The sequence below is a fragment of the Chlamydotis macqueenii genome, chromosome 22, assembly GCF_036417535.1.
Source record: "Chlamydotis macqueenii isolate bChlMac1 chromosome 22, bChlMac1.mat, whole genome shotgun sequence".
NCBI lineage: Eukaryota > Metazoa > Chordata > Aves > Otidiformes > Otididae > Chlamydotis > Chlamydotis macqueenii.
The window spans coordinates 1,556,289-1,570,318 of NC_141577.1; the positions used below are offsets into that span (position 1 = coordinate 1,556,289).

The window sequence follows — 14,030 nt, forward strand, 5'->3', positions numbered from 1 at the left end:
CCAGTTAAGTTTCCATTGCCACTTCACAGTTGGGAGCTCTTCTGTAAAAGCTAAACTTCTCAGAGCGACAGTGCTGAGGTGCAAAGTGAACTCCTGTGGCTGGAGTATCTTCTGTGCATCGCTCATCTGCGAGCAGATGGTTGTGTTCCCTAATCTGACAGTCCGGTTTACGCCAACGGTCTGATTTAGTGGGGTTGTCCTGTGAGTGTTCACACTGGCAGAGTTTGGTTATTAGCTAACGAGGAAGCCTGACTTCCAGATGTGCTGGATGTTTTGTACTGAAACTCTCAAAGTGAAGGGTTTGTATGTGCCTGGCATCCCGCTGTCTGTTTTGTTTCATGTGTTTGGGGTTGCTGCAGTCTGTAGTGCCTACAGCATCTGCTGAGCTCACCATGAAGTCGTAATCCCGTGTTTGACATTCATCCATTGCCATGGAAGCGGAGTGTAATGTGGCAAATTAGCATTCTGATATCATTAAAAGAATTGACACAAATGATGGACTGGAAGAAGTCGCTGGGAATCATCTGAAGACGTAAACACGTGCGAGAGAAGATGGGAAGTCGGGGGCTGGAGAGGCTGCTGCGCAGTGCTGTGCTGTGGCACAGCTGATGTGGAAACTCGCTCTGCGGGGGCTCCCTGTGCCTCTGGGCTTTCCCTCCAGTGTAACGGTGTTCCCGAGGCTCTGGGAATGCCAAGCCTTAAACCGGAAGGTGCTGGCTGTGCTCTGAGACCTTATGGCTGAGAGTCTGGCTGTTTTCTGGACGCTGGGAGCAGGGTCCAGGGCGTGCCCGGCTGAGTGGGGTTGTGCGAGTTTGGAAGCAGCTGAGCTCTCGTCTGTCACTTGGCTATTTATATGACTGCCTGGCTAGTAATCCTGTGTACAGCGTGAAGTCACTTAATCACTTTTTCCTCCTCCTTTTCTAAAAAACTATCTTCTACTTGGAGGCTTAGCTTTCCGAGGGAAGATAACAAATTTGTCTTTGTTGGAGATTCGGTTGTAATCTTCAGAATTAAGCTGGTAACTCTTACTCTTTTGTCTGGCTGTATCAGCCATTAGCGTTGGGGTAGGAATATGAACACACTGACAAAGAGTAAATAAAATAGTAGTTAATTATCTCCTGAATTAAAATCTATGTGGAGGTGCCACACCTTGCTGCTGTAAGATCAGATATAAACCCCTGAAGCCTGTGGATTTTAAGGCCTCTGTTTTCTGAATTAGCCGCTTTTCAGTTAAAAACAATAACATCTTCCCTCCAATCCTGGCACACAGTGCAGCGGGGAAGAGGGATGGGCAAGGGGGAGCAGTTGCACAGTTCCTGTGATCTTCAATCTCTACTTTTCTTTACCATGGGACTGCAGTTTTAGAATGAGAAAAGTGTGGTCAGATGCCTTTAGAAACAGGCCAGCTGTTCCTCTCAACCTCAGGCTTGTGAGAAATGAACTCGGGGAAAAAGTTGATGGTTTAATCCAGGCTTCACGGTGAGGCTGCCACCAAGGAGCCGTGTTTCGTGTGGTAAGTAGGGTTCGTGCCTTGGTTCTGTTGAGGACAGACCTTCTAAAACAGAGTACTTAGGAAAGGGACTGAAGATGAACTTCTGTAAGGCTCAAGATCTTGCAAGACCTACTGTAGTTTGATTGCTTCAACCCTCCAGTCAGTTTTGAGGCTGTGTGTCTCTTCCTGAGCGGTGTTTAGCCCGACATAGGCCTCCTTCTTACCACTTCTGGGCACTTACTGTGCCCTAAGCAGGTTACTGAACAAAGCTTTCTAACCTGGCACTGCAATCCTGCTTTCACTGGTGGTGAGCTGTGGTTGGTGGCTTCTTTTTAGGTTCCAAGGCGCCAATAAACTTGCAGCCCATCACGCTGCACCTCTTCAAGCCTGGTGGTGTTTCTGTGTGCTGCTGTTGGTTACTGAGCTTCAGAACTGTTTCCCAACTGTGGGCAGCGTGGGGCCAGGGCTGTTTGCCAGGGATGTGCGTCTCTATTGCAGTGTAAATGCCCAGAGGAACTTGGGGTTTGGTGGCTTTTTTCTTTATCTGTTGCTTTTCGGGAAGAATGTCATCTTGGTGTGGAAGAGACTGCATCTTGGCTAGGGAAGGGGGTGGCCTCTTAGAAAGCAGGTGCTGTGAAGTACTGCATTTTTCCACAATGCTTGGGGTCTCTTTAGACTCGTAGAACAAAGTATTTTTTCCTCTCCTGTTAAAATATGAATTCTTCCAGTTGCTTCCTCTTCCCATAGCAATGAAATGTTGGATATTTGTACACTGTATTTGTAGTTTCTTGGCTTGGCTGGGGGCTTTCCTAGTAAGAGGACAGTAAGGTCTGACACTTTTCCAGCTCATCTTGGAAGGGCTCCAGAGTGGCTGGAGGTGGTTGATAAGTCGGACTGAAGCTTTCTGTAAGCAGTGTGACTGAGGAGTGCTTCGGGCTTGAAAGAGGAGGGGTAAGGAGACAGCGCTGCAAACTTTCACAGGACGCTTCTTCCACCTGCCCGTAGCAGCTGGGAGAAAACAAAGATATTGGGATCCGGCAGACTTCCGGAGGAGATTAAGTTGGGCTTACGGTTAATTGGCACTCTGATGCTATGTATCACGATTGCTTCTTCCCTATGCTGAGAAAGGCACAGATGTTAAATAATCTGTTTCATAAATGAAAGAAAGGGAGAGTTTGGAAAGGTGGAAGAAGGAGCCAACATGGTCAAAGCAGTGGTTACAGCTGAGGAACTGATATCCTGTACGCAGGTTACTGCTTGGCCCTGGTTGCCTTTAACTGTGCCAAATGGTGGAGTGTCACTTCCCTGACGAGGAGGCAAGTACACAAGTGAGCGAGTCTGAGGTACTGAATCTGTCAGATACGAAGCAGCAGAATAAGGTCAGGTATGGGATGCTTGCAGTAACCTGGCAGGACAAACGTGGTCTGTGCGTTACGTACAGCTGTGCTTTTTGCGAGGTTTTTTTATTGCTATTGTAAAATCAAGGCCTCGGTGTGCTGTGAGTTCTGTTGAATTTTTATGATGTGTGCACGGTGAACCTCCCAGTCTGGGAGGAAAAAGTAGCAAGGTGTGATTTGTGCCGTGATGATACAAGGGAAATAATTTCTGCTGAAAACCAAAGTATAACTTAGTTATGCGCCTCCTCAGGACAGCGAAGCTGTTTGAGTAGAAGCCTTTCACGTGGGTGATGTGCTTGATATTGCGAAGCTGGGTCCAGGCTCCTTTCAAAACAGTAAATCTACCCTTGTGCTTCCTAGAGCTTTGTAACGCTCTTGCCAAAACAGCACATCACGTGAAACAAGGTTAGGATCTTGCTAATAAGGCTGTTTAATCTGACTGCTCCTTGTGCACGGGCGTCCTCGTCAGAAAGGACGTGTGGGTAAAGGAGCAGAGAGTGACAAGAAGTCTGAGGCAGATACTTTTTCTCTTCACAGAAACCATGGCGAGTCCTGCAAAGGATAACTATCGAATGAAGAGTTACAAGAACAAAGCCCTAAATCCTGAGGAAATGCGTCGGCGAAGAGAAGAGGAAGGAATTCAACTGCGCAAACAGAAACGAGAGCAACAGGTAACTGTCATCTTGAGTAGCTTGTGTGCAGCCTTAACAAAGCCAGGATTGTGCTGCTGCCAAACGGGGATCTTCAAGGATCTGTGCATTGAGGTTCGTTGGCAGTCCTCCTATTGTTCCTGTTCTAACTGAGGTCTTGCTTTTATCTTTTTCTTTGTACCTGGTACAGAGTGTAGCTCGCATCAAGAGCTCTCCAAGCACTTTTTCCTTGGGGTACTAGAGGTTTTTGTTCACAGATCCTTGTTTTTAAGAGATTTTTGAGTTTTTTATTAATGAATGGGTTTATTTCCTCAAGAAGCAGGAAGAGCAAGTGAAAGTACAGGCTGTGTGTATTTCTTAACTCTGAGCTGGTGTGGTTTTTTGTTGTGGTGTTTTGGGGTTTTTTTTGGTTGTTTTTTTTGCTTGAAGGTCTGTGAAAGTGAGAGGTGATTCCCAGGTGATGTACATGGCTCAGACAAAACATTTGCTTTGGTAGTGCGTCATCCACAAGCTGCCTTCTCCCCAGTTTCCTCAGCTTGTTAGGTCAAATTCTGCACTTGCCTGTACGGGTGTCTCGGTGACTTGGGTATTTGCATATCTGAGGGCAAGACTTAGCATGTGTTGTTATTGGGGTTTGGATGCCAAAGCAGTCTTCTGAGTGCAGAGCTGTTATTAATGACTGCTTTTCTATTCAGGTTGCGTTTAGTCTAGCTGACGGTATCTTCTTTGAGGAACAAGAATGTCTGGTTATGAAGACTGTTGATCATTGCTTTCTAACAATGACTCCCGTGTTTTGTTCACCTGCCAGCTCTTTAAAAGAAGAAATGTGGAACTGATCAATGAAGATGCCTCCATGTTTGACAGTCTCCTTGTGGATTCCTACGTTAGTTCCACAACATGTGGGGTAAGGTGCCTTTCCTCGTTGCAGTTATGTTTTTGGATAGATTTATTGCTGTGGACTGCGCGGAACTGACAAACCTCAACGGTTTTGTTTTCTCACTTTTGAGAATATTGTGAATGTTACTACAGTGAAGTGGAAAAGTCTGCCAGTGCAGTAGTTCCAAACTGTGACTCTCTAGATTACTAGCTAAGCACAAAATCATGGTGCGCTGTCATGACTGTGATGCCTTAACCTTAGTGTGAAATGCAACCATTATTCTGTGTCCTTTGCGTCTTTTCAGGAGGGAGTGATCACAAGAGAGATGGTGGAGATGCTTTTCTCAGATGACCCTGATCTACAGCTAGCAACCACTCAGAAATTCAGGAAGTTGCTTTCCAAAGGTAAAAACTCATCTTATCCCTGCCCTAGGATCTGACGTAGCCTTTCTTTTGCAAGCATTTGTGCGCTTATATTGCTGTACAGAAGCTTAGCAGCTTTGAGCTTGGGGAAAGAAAGTTACAGCCTAGGAACTTCATGCCCTAGTGTATTGCTAATGATTTCCTGCTGTATGAATTGTACGGAAAGTGATTCTGGAGACTTGTCCTGCAGAGTTCAGTACAGCTTGGGATCGTTCAATTCAGCAATAATTCGTCCGTGTTATTCCCCTGCACTAGACCTGTTTTGACATTGCTTTGCTATTTCAGAGCCAAATCCTCCAATAGATGAAGTGATAAACACTCAGGGAGTGGTGGACAGATTCGTTGAATTCCTGAAAAGAAGTGAAAATTGCACACTACAGGTAAAGGAGATTCTGTTGTGGATTCTTCATGGCATGTAGCTGTTTAACCATCGCAGCTTAGCAGCGTGAACCCGCAAGTGCTATCAGGGAAAAACTATGTTTTGAACCCAGAAGATGCAGGTTATGTGATGTACAGGAGGAGACAAAGGTGCCTGTAATGCTTAGGCAAAAAAAAAGAAATGGTAAATTGCTCTGAATTAAATTCTTGGAAGAATGCTGCCAAAAATAACATAGTTCAGCTGCAGCTGAAGACAATTTGGCATTCTGATGTTTCTGCTGGGACCTAGTGGAGCCACTAATTAATGTGTAGGAAGAAATTGTGTGAGGAAAAACCTCCTTTTATTGGAGGCTTTTAAGTACAGGCTAAGAGTGTGTTAGAAATGGGTTAGGCAGTGCTGACCCTGCCGTGGGGCACCGGGGCGGCCTAGAAGGCTTCTTGACATTCCTTCCGGCTTGGTAATAACTATGGTTACTTTGCAGGGGTTAAAGATACTTCCATACATGGGATTTCATCTTTCTTCCTGCCCTCTGGCCAAGGCCGTGTTTCATAGGGGCTTACTTTGGAGAAGAACTGAACAGAAATCTGTTTTTAAACCAGAGAATGAGTGGCAAAAGCGGGGAACTTGCTGCTCAGCTTCACTTGAACTCAAGACATCTTTGTGGTGTTAGCCCGATGGGAGGGTGGGCTGGAACTGCCTAGTCTGCACTAGATATAGAAACTTTTTACTCCGTGTGTGGTTTTGCACTGTGTGTCTTCACTTTTCTTGCTGGAAAATTGTTGTATAGGTGAAATAATGTGGTCTGACTGACTGATGTCTTCACTTGCTAATCCCTTGAGAAGCTATAGCCTCTGAGAAGGCATTTAGCAGATGTGGCTTTTCTATTGCCCAAGAAAATAACACCCTTTCCTTTGAATCTTGATGTGTTCTGTTGTGATATGCTCTTTCTTTCACAACCTTTTTGGTAGAAGTTGAAAGAATTATAGCCAAAACTGAATGGCAAATATTTTACTAAATCAGGATTATGTTCTTTATACTTTTGTCATGTGTTTGCTTGTTTCAGTTTGAAGCAGCATGGGCACTGACGAATATTGCATCAGGAACTTCCCAACAAACAAAAATAGTAATTGAGGCTGGGGCAGTCCCTATCTTTATAGAGCTGTTAAACTCTGACTTTGAGGATGTTCAGGAGCAGGTAAGGTTCACTTCTTACTCTGGGGTTAGGGAGGGAACTGCAGTGGATTGCAAATGATTAAAATGCGATGTTTAAAATGAGCGACCAGTGTCCAACAACTGACTTCCTACCACAAATTGAAGTATTATTTGCCTGGAATTAGGGGAAAATGCTTCCTTAGCACACTACCCTTTTCTTCCTCTGTTCAGAAACTGTGTGAATGCTAAAACTGTTGCTGTTTCCTTTCAGGCTGTCTGGGCATTGGGGAACATTGCTGGAGACAGCTCTGTGTGTAGAGATTATGTCCTTAACTGCGCTATTCTTCCTCCCTTATTAATGTGAGTAGCCATGAGTACTTGCCAATACAGATCTCGCAGTCCCCTTGTACTACAGCAGAGCAATACTTGATCTGGGTGAATAGATGCCCCAGCAGTGTGTGGTGGTGATCGCTGGGGATCGAACCATTGGTGCCAGATAAACTGCCAGTTCAGACAAGTGTCTGATAAACAGAGTGGGACTTGGTAGATAACATGCCTTCTCACAAACCTTTACACTGCTCTGGATCTGGAGCGGGTGCTGTTGCAGCGTGCTTGTCTCTCTGAAGCCGCAGGGCTTGCTGTGTCCCTCCAAATGGCTGCTCTTTGTGCTGTGCTGGGGATTTCAGGTGCTTGTCTGAGTGGGCTCCTCTAGGGCTGAGGAAAGGGAGCAGGTCTGCACACCACCTTGCCTCTGCAGCTCTTCAGTGTGGTGCATACCCCCCATCATCAGAAGATCTGCCCTCAAAGACCGTTCACTGCTCTGGAAAGAATGAATCTTTACTTTATCCTGTCCTTGGCAAACTGATGCCTTGTCACAAGAGACTTGAGTTATTCTACTGCTCGTTCCGTCAGTCATCTGTCAGCAGTGATTGCTGACTGAAGTCCTCAGCCCACAGGACTCGCTGTCCGCGGAGCTGAGAGACAGCAGTTTGTGTCACTTGGTCTCTAGTGAGGACCCTCTGACCTCAGACAGGGGTGTGAGCGGGCTGAATTTAAGCTTGGAACTGCGTCTGACTAACTTACCCTTCCTGCTGCAACTTGTCTCATGTGGAACATGCCTTCCTGACCCGTGTCACTTGACGTTATTAGGAATAACAGCTCTTTATCCTCAGAACTAGTTGCATGTCACCTCACTTCTTGCTTATTGAGAGGCTCAGGTGACAAGCAGCATGGCTTGAGCTACAGCAAATGGAATAGTGATTTGACTCCCTTAAAATCATACTAGTTTTTCCTTCTAATTCGCGTGCTGGCTTTCACATCAAGGATTTTAATTCATGGTAATTATCTCTTCAGGCTCCTTACGAAGTCCACCAGGTTGACAATGACACGAAATGCTGTCTGGGCCTTGTCAAACTTGTGCAGAGGAAAGAGTCCACCACCTGAATTCGATAAGGTGAGAATAAATGTCTTGTTGGCAGACAGGTGATGGTGAGACACCCAGTCAAGATGTTTGTCTAAATTAATTTGGGCTGTTGGACTTCTGTAAGTCATTCCGGGAGGGAACAGGGTGAGGCTCTTCCTGCTGAGGTTATCTTACTGCTCAGCAGATGTTTGAGTGCCTGTTTAATTTTCTGCCAGCCTTTCTGCCCGAGTCTATTGGCAGCCCATCAGCTGGACCCCTCATTAAGGGGCAAGCCCAGGCTGCCCTTCGAGGTAGCATACACTGTGGGCTTCTCTGAAACCTGTTATGAACTCTGGAAGTTATAGACTTCACTCCAGTTGTGACTAAAAACTTGATTCCGAGACCTCTAAGTGCTGCAAAAGAGGACTCCTGTAGCTACATGGGAGCTGTGGTAGCTTTCCTCTTTTCCTTTCCTGGTGTGCTGCTGGCCTTTCAGGTGTCTCATCCTTCTCTGGTAGAACAAAAATGTTTTGAGATCAATGTGTTTCACTTTTTTAAAAAAGAAACCTCTTGTGACAAAGGTGAGAAGCCTGTGGGGAGGGATGAAATCTGAATTGAGTGTGAATGCAAAACCACTTATAGGTGATTGAAATATTCAGAGGTGTAACTGATGGCTGCTGCTCTGAATACTGGGCTATTTAAGGTTGTTGGGAGTAAGAAGTAGAGCAGTGCTCTTATGTAAGACATGTAAGGAGCTTGTAACAGTAGCATGCACCGTAGCGCTTGTCTCAGGAGTCTAGACTTGGTCCAAGAGGAAGGGATGTAATTTTAGTAATAAAGCTGTTGAGGTAACTTCAGGCTCCGTGATTATGGGGTATGTGAACCAGCAAGGAAGTGCTGACTTTGAGGAAGGAAACTGTGGACGTTCAAGAGCTGTTATCTTGCCAGTCAGCATAGCCACACGTGTTTGCGCGCAGATGTGGTGGTCCTGGACACCAGGTGACTAACCTGGGGTGGTGGCTGTTGTTGCAGGTGTCTCCCTGCCTGCCAGTCTTGTCCCGATTGTTATTCAACAGCGACTCTGACTTGCTGGCAGATGCCTGCTGGGCTCTTTCCTACTTGTCAGACGGCCCCAATGAGAAAATCCAAGCAGTTATTGACTCGGGAGTGTGTCGGCGACTGGTGGAGCTGTTAATGTAAGTATCTGGTCTCGCTGCGTCAGCCCAGTGAGACTGGGAAGCACGTGACTGAGCATGAGTTTGTATCAAAACCCATCACAGCACTTTTTCCACCTCCTGTGGGCACAGGATCCCGGTAACGGGTGCCGTAGCTGGTGTCGGAGTAGTTACCTTGGAGGGCCTGAAGCAGGTTGGCAGCTGTAGTTTCCTGGCTTTTCTTGGAGAGAGTTTGCACTGACACTGTGAAAGGAGAGAGGACTGCAGAGCGTCTCGTGCTCTCAGACTTCAAATATGCTTATGGAGGCATATCAAAATGGCAAGAATAGCGCCTAGCAGAAGTCGGCTTGGCTTTGTTTCTCTGATACCTGTATGGAAACTTGGACAAAAACGTTTGTTTGCAGTTTGAGTGGACCTCTCTAACATCTTTGGAATTGCTAGAACTGTGAGATACTTGCTTCCAAAGTTCTCTTGAAAAATTCTGGGTGTTCTCATTGGGTTAACAACATCTTTGTTCATCTCCTTTGTAAAAGGAGAGATCTGTAATTAAGCTGAAGGTGGTGGAGTTAGGATGCTAAGGATGAAAACTGCGTTGCAAGCTTGTCTTCAGCCTCTCCTTATCCAGTGCCAATGCGGTCAGCTTACTGCGTGTCTCTATGTGCTAGGGGATGGAATTCAAAGTAAAGAGTGCAGATGAGATACTGGGGAGGGAATCTTCTGAGTATCCGGGTGGATGTGATCTGATAGGCTTGGTTTTGTCCCCGCACCATTTTTCCTGCAGGCACAATGACTACAAAGTGGCCTCCCCGGCTTTGCGAGCAGTGGGCAACATTGTGACGGGGGATGACATCCAGACGCAGGTGAGGGGAGATGAGGGGGAGATGCTGTGCCATATAGCGTATTCACTGTATGAGGACTGAAAGTATTCAGCTCTGTGCCTGTCACTGGTGATCTCACTTCTGCTGTCTTTCTAAAAAGGTGATTCTGAACTGTTCAGCCTTGCCTTGTCTCCTCCATTTATTAAGTAGTCCCAAAGAGTCAATCAGGAAAGAAGCCTGCTGGACTATATCCAACATCACAGCGGGAAACAGAGCACAAATACAGGTACGGTCTTCTCCAGCCCACCTGTAATGATCCTAGATTCCAAACTCAGCATGAAGGATTTGCAGCTTTTTTTCATATCTGCACTGTTCTTGTTGACGTCTCTTATTCTGCAATAATCTGCAAATTTGCTGCTCCCAGCCATCTGCCAAACAAGAGCTAAAAAAAGCCCGCTAATTGTACCAGCAAAGGCTGAAATGAGTCCCGCAGGTTGGATCATTGGAATAAGAGGAGATACAGCCCCTGTTTCTGCATGCTCAATTAGAGATACCTCTTTGAAAAGCTGGAGCTTGTTGAGTTTTAATTATCCTTCCAATCACCTGCACACAAAGGCAGATAAGTGATGAAAGCATTCCTATGGTGTTGGTGCAATAATAGGGATTGTCTGCTGTGCCGTTACGGATCTGAATCTCTGTGTTAGTCGAACTTGGCTGAGGAGTAAAATGGAGAAATTGCTGGAGGGTATAGCTTGGAAAGTTCTTTTGCATTGCAAAATGGAGGTGGAGGCTTCTTTCGAGTGCTTAATGATCTTTTAGAAGCCGCGCTGCCAATTCAAATGCTTCTTACTGCTCTCTCTCCCCAGGCAGTCATAGATGCAAACATTTTCCCAGTGCTGATAGAAATCCTGCAGAAAGCAGAGTTCCGCACGAGGAAAGAGGCAGCATGGGCTATTACAAACGCGACGTCAGGAGGAACTCCGGAACAGATCAGGTACTGGCTGTGGCTCCTCTTAGGGGAATCTGAAGGCATGGGAGCTGTGCCGTTGTGGGAACTGCAGGACGGGTAGCAGGGGAGTAATTTGGAGAACTGAGAGTGCCTGAGACAGGCAGAGCTACAGCTGGATCGTATGCTGTGCTGTAACTTGTAACATCCTCCTGGAGGAGAATGAGCTGCTCCAAACTAGTTCTCCCCTCCCGCTGTAGACAGCTCCGGCTAGGCTGGGTGTCCAGGCTGGATGACTGATTGCATTCCAGTGCGGACTTAATTTGAGTAGCACCTGGATTGTGAAGGGAGTTAGCAGGGTTCTTAAAAGAGGAGGTGTGTCTGCAAATGCAAATAAAAATTAACCTTGCAAGAACAGTAAAAAATGATTTTATTTTAAGGTAACTTTGTATTGTAACTCGACTCGTTTCCCTTGCTCTTTCTGACTGAGCAAGGGCGATGCTTCCTAGGTTCTGACCAGCATGTGTGTGTTGGTGCTCTCTCTCCAGGTACCTGGTAAACCTGGGTTGTATCAAACCTCTCTGCGACCTGCTGACTGTCATGGACTCCAAGATTGTTCAGGTGGCGTTGAACGGCCTGGAGAACATCCTGCGGCTTGGTGAGCAGGAAGCCAACCAGAGCGGGACAGGCATCAACCCGTACTGCAGCCTGATTGAGGAGGCCTACGGTAGGTCCTGGCTGGTGGCCTCGGTGCTAGTGACGCCCTAGGAGATGTTGAAAAGTACAACTACCCTGGTGTACGTTGTCGATGTATCGTGGAGATCCAGAGAGACTTAGCTTTTCTCTGGAGAGACTTAATTTGGTAGGGATTTTTTGTCCTGCTCTTCGTTCCTATTTTGGTCTGACACTCCCCGTATACTGCCGGTGTCTGATTTGCCCTCGCGCTGACTGTTACATTGCGTGTCCTGATTCTCCCAGTAAGAACAATTCTTGAAATTCTTGAGCGTATACTGTGCTTGGATGCTTTCTGTTCAGCAGTGGATTTAATTAGGACAGCTAAAGCTGTTACTGCCCTTCTGCAGGAGGCTGCTGGGACTGGCCCTGCTTCCTTCTCCTTCCTGCCCCCTGCGACTGCCAGGCTGTTCACCGCCCATTGGTTTAACTTCACTGAAATCTGGTTTCGTCTCCAGCAGGGAGCTGGGAGCACATCTGCTGTAGCTGCGTCGGCTAAACCCGCTGTTGAAGAGACGTTAGTGCTGCCCGATGGGGTGAAATCCACAAACAGCTTGGGAATAGTTAGCTTCGGGTGTCAGTACCGCTCACAAAATGCAGATCTAACACAGACAAAGGTCTTGCAGTGCACAGGGGCAAGGTGGATGTGGCTCAGTGTAAATATCGGGGTCGCCTTGTTTCATCACACCCCATTTTTATTTTTTATTTCCCTCCAAGGTTTGGATAAGATAGAGTTCCTACAGAGCCACGAGAACCAAGAGATCTACCAGAAGGCCTTCGACCTGATTGAGCACTACTTTGGAGTAGAGGATGACTCTGCCCTGGCTCCCCAGGTGGATGAGAACCAGCAGCAATTCATCTTCCAGCAACCTGAAGCCCCCATGGAAGGTTTCCAGCTATAATGTGCCCCGGGGGGGGACAAGAACACCACAGCCTTGCCAAAAGCAACTGGGAGCAGCTGATCGTCCCACCCCTCCTTGCGAATGGAAGGCTGAACACCCACTCCACCTGCTAGGAAACAACTCTTCCTTCCAACAACTAGAAACAGTGCTTTGTCCTCACGGAAAGAAGAGGATGTTCTTACACTTTTTTCTTTTTGCTGCTGCGTACGTGTCTTGAAAGCAGGCGTCTGGGTGGAGGAAGGACACTGAGGTAACAGGTTGCACCTCTTGGGTTTTTTTTTCCTTTGTGGTGATCTCTCCCAAAGTCACTTCTTACCTCGGGTACTTAATTGAGATTTCAGCGTTGGGTTGGGTAAGAACACAATAGAAAGTAAGCATTCTGACAACAATAATTCTGGAAACCTGGGTTGATCTATTTAATTTTTTTGCACATGTTACTCTTTATTAAAGACTCTAACTCGCCAAGAGCAAAATTTAGCCCTGGCCTTTCTGCGACCCTCCTTCAGCGGACAGTCCTGTTGAACCTGGGCCAAGTTCCCCCGAAATATACTGTACATGGACAGAAATGGGAAGTTCTCTCACTCCTGGGAAGATTTTTTTTTTGGGGGGAAGGCTTCTTCCCTTCATCTAGATGTTTTCTTTTTTTTTCTTTGAAGAACTACTAGCGGTATTTACAAGGAAAAAAAAAAAAAAAGAGCAACAAGACCCCAAAGATGGTAACTCTGAAGAGGGCCGGGACGCTTGGGTGGTTTTTGGAAGAGGAAGCACAGCTGCTGTTGCACACAGGCTTTGTTTGCATTGCTACTGACCGAAGTCACAGAACTGTTCACATGGTGAAAACCCATCTTCATCTTTACTTGAATTTTTTTTCCCTGAGAAGATGTTTTTGAGTTCTAGGCTTTTTTTTTTTTTTTTTTTTCCCTGACTGGGGCTGCGCCGATGGTTGTAAGGGCTGGAGGTGGAGGACGCGGCGACCCGTGACAGCAGTGGTGTGTGCGGTGTTAACTGCGGTCGCAGCGGGCCTGGATTTTCAGGTTTACCTCCTGCGCACAGTCGGGTCATGTACATTTTACTTCAAAAAAACCACAAAAAAGTCAAATCTCTGTATTTTTTATATTATATATAGGTAGATATTTGTCTAATTGGGCTTCAGAGAAAAATATATATGAAATTTCTGTAATTTATGTAAATAGAGCACTGTGAGGCAGGCCCGCCCGGAGCCCCCAGCCCTGACGCACCGCTTGCCCCGCTTCCCTCGCTCTGTTCACTCGCGTACCGCCTGCCGCACGGCGCGCTGCCCGCCCCGCCTCTGCCCGCCGTGGGTCGCTTCACCGAGACTTCAGCGAACGCGAGAACAAAAACCGGCACTTGCGGGGCGCGGGGGGGAGCCGGCTGCTGCGGCCTGCCGCGGCTGGGAGGCGAGGCCCGGCGGCCGGAGCTCGGCTTTCTTGTGACGCGAATAAACTCCATCCGTGCAGCTGGCTGAGGCGTGGCTGTGGTGCGGGCCTGCCGCGGGCGGGAGGGGGCGGCGGGGCGGGGGGCTCTGCCGTGACTCCCGCCGCTTCGCGGGCCCCGGGGGAGGCGGCCCTGGGCGGGGGGAACGCTGGGAATTGTAGTTTCGGGGGGAATTCCTACGCAGTGCATGCCGGGAGCTGTAGTCCGAGCCCTCTCTGGCGCGGGACATGC

General features: G+C 47.3%; 1 protein-coding gene across 4 annotated transcripts in view; it reads left to right on the forward strand.

Annotated features, from left to right (window-relative positions):
* The window catches only part of KPNA6 (karyopherin subunit alpha 6), a 105,781-nt gene extending 91,960 nt beyond the window's left edge, over positions 1-13,821 (forward strand). For 3 of the 4 annotated variants that reach the window (XM_086765139.1, XM_086765137.1, XM_086765138.1), the window contains exons 2-14: positions 3,427-3,560; positions 4,348-4,443; positions 4,721-4,820; positions 5,124-5,218; positions 6,281-6,412; positions 6,641-6,729; positions 7,723-7,822; positions 8,804-8,967; positions 9,728-9,806; positions 9,925-10,050; positions 10,631-10,758; positions 11,259-11,437; positions 12,160-13,821. In XM_086765139.1, coding sequence (XP_086621265.1) covers positions 3,432-3,560; positions 4,348-4,443; positions 4,721-4,820; positions 5,124-5,218; positions 6,281-6,412; positions 6,641-6,729; positions 7,723-7,822; positions 8,804-8,967; positions 9,728-9,806; positions 9,925-10,050; positions 10,631-10,758; positions 11,259-11,437; positions 12,160-12,344 — 1,602 coding nt within the window. In that variant the 5' untranslated portion in view covers positions 3,427-3,431 and the 3' untranslated portion in view covers positions 12,345-13,821. Of the gene's footprint in view, positions 1-929; positions 3,295-3,426; positions 3,561-4,347; positions 4,444-4,720; positions 4,821-5,123; positions 5,219-6,280; positions 6,413-6,640; positions 6,730-7,722; positions 7,823-8,803; positions 8,968-9,727; positions 9,807-9,924; positions 10,051-10,630; positions 10,759-11,258; positions 11,438-12,159 lie in introns of those variants that run through there. The other variant, XM_086765135.1, reaches the window with a different exon arrangement.
* The last annotated feature ends 209 nt before the right edge of the window (positions 13,822-14,030 follow it).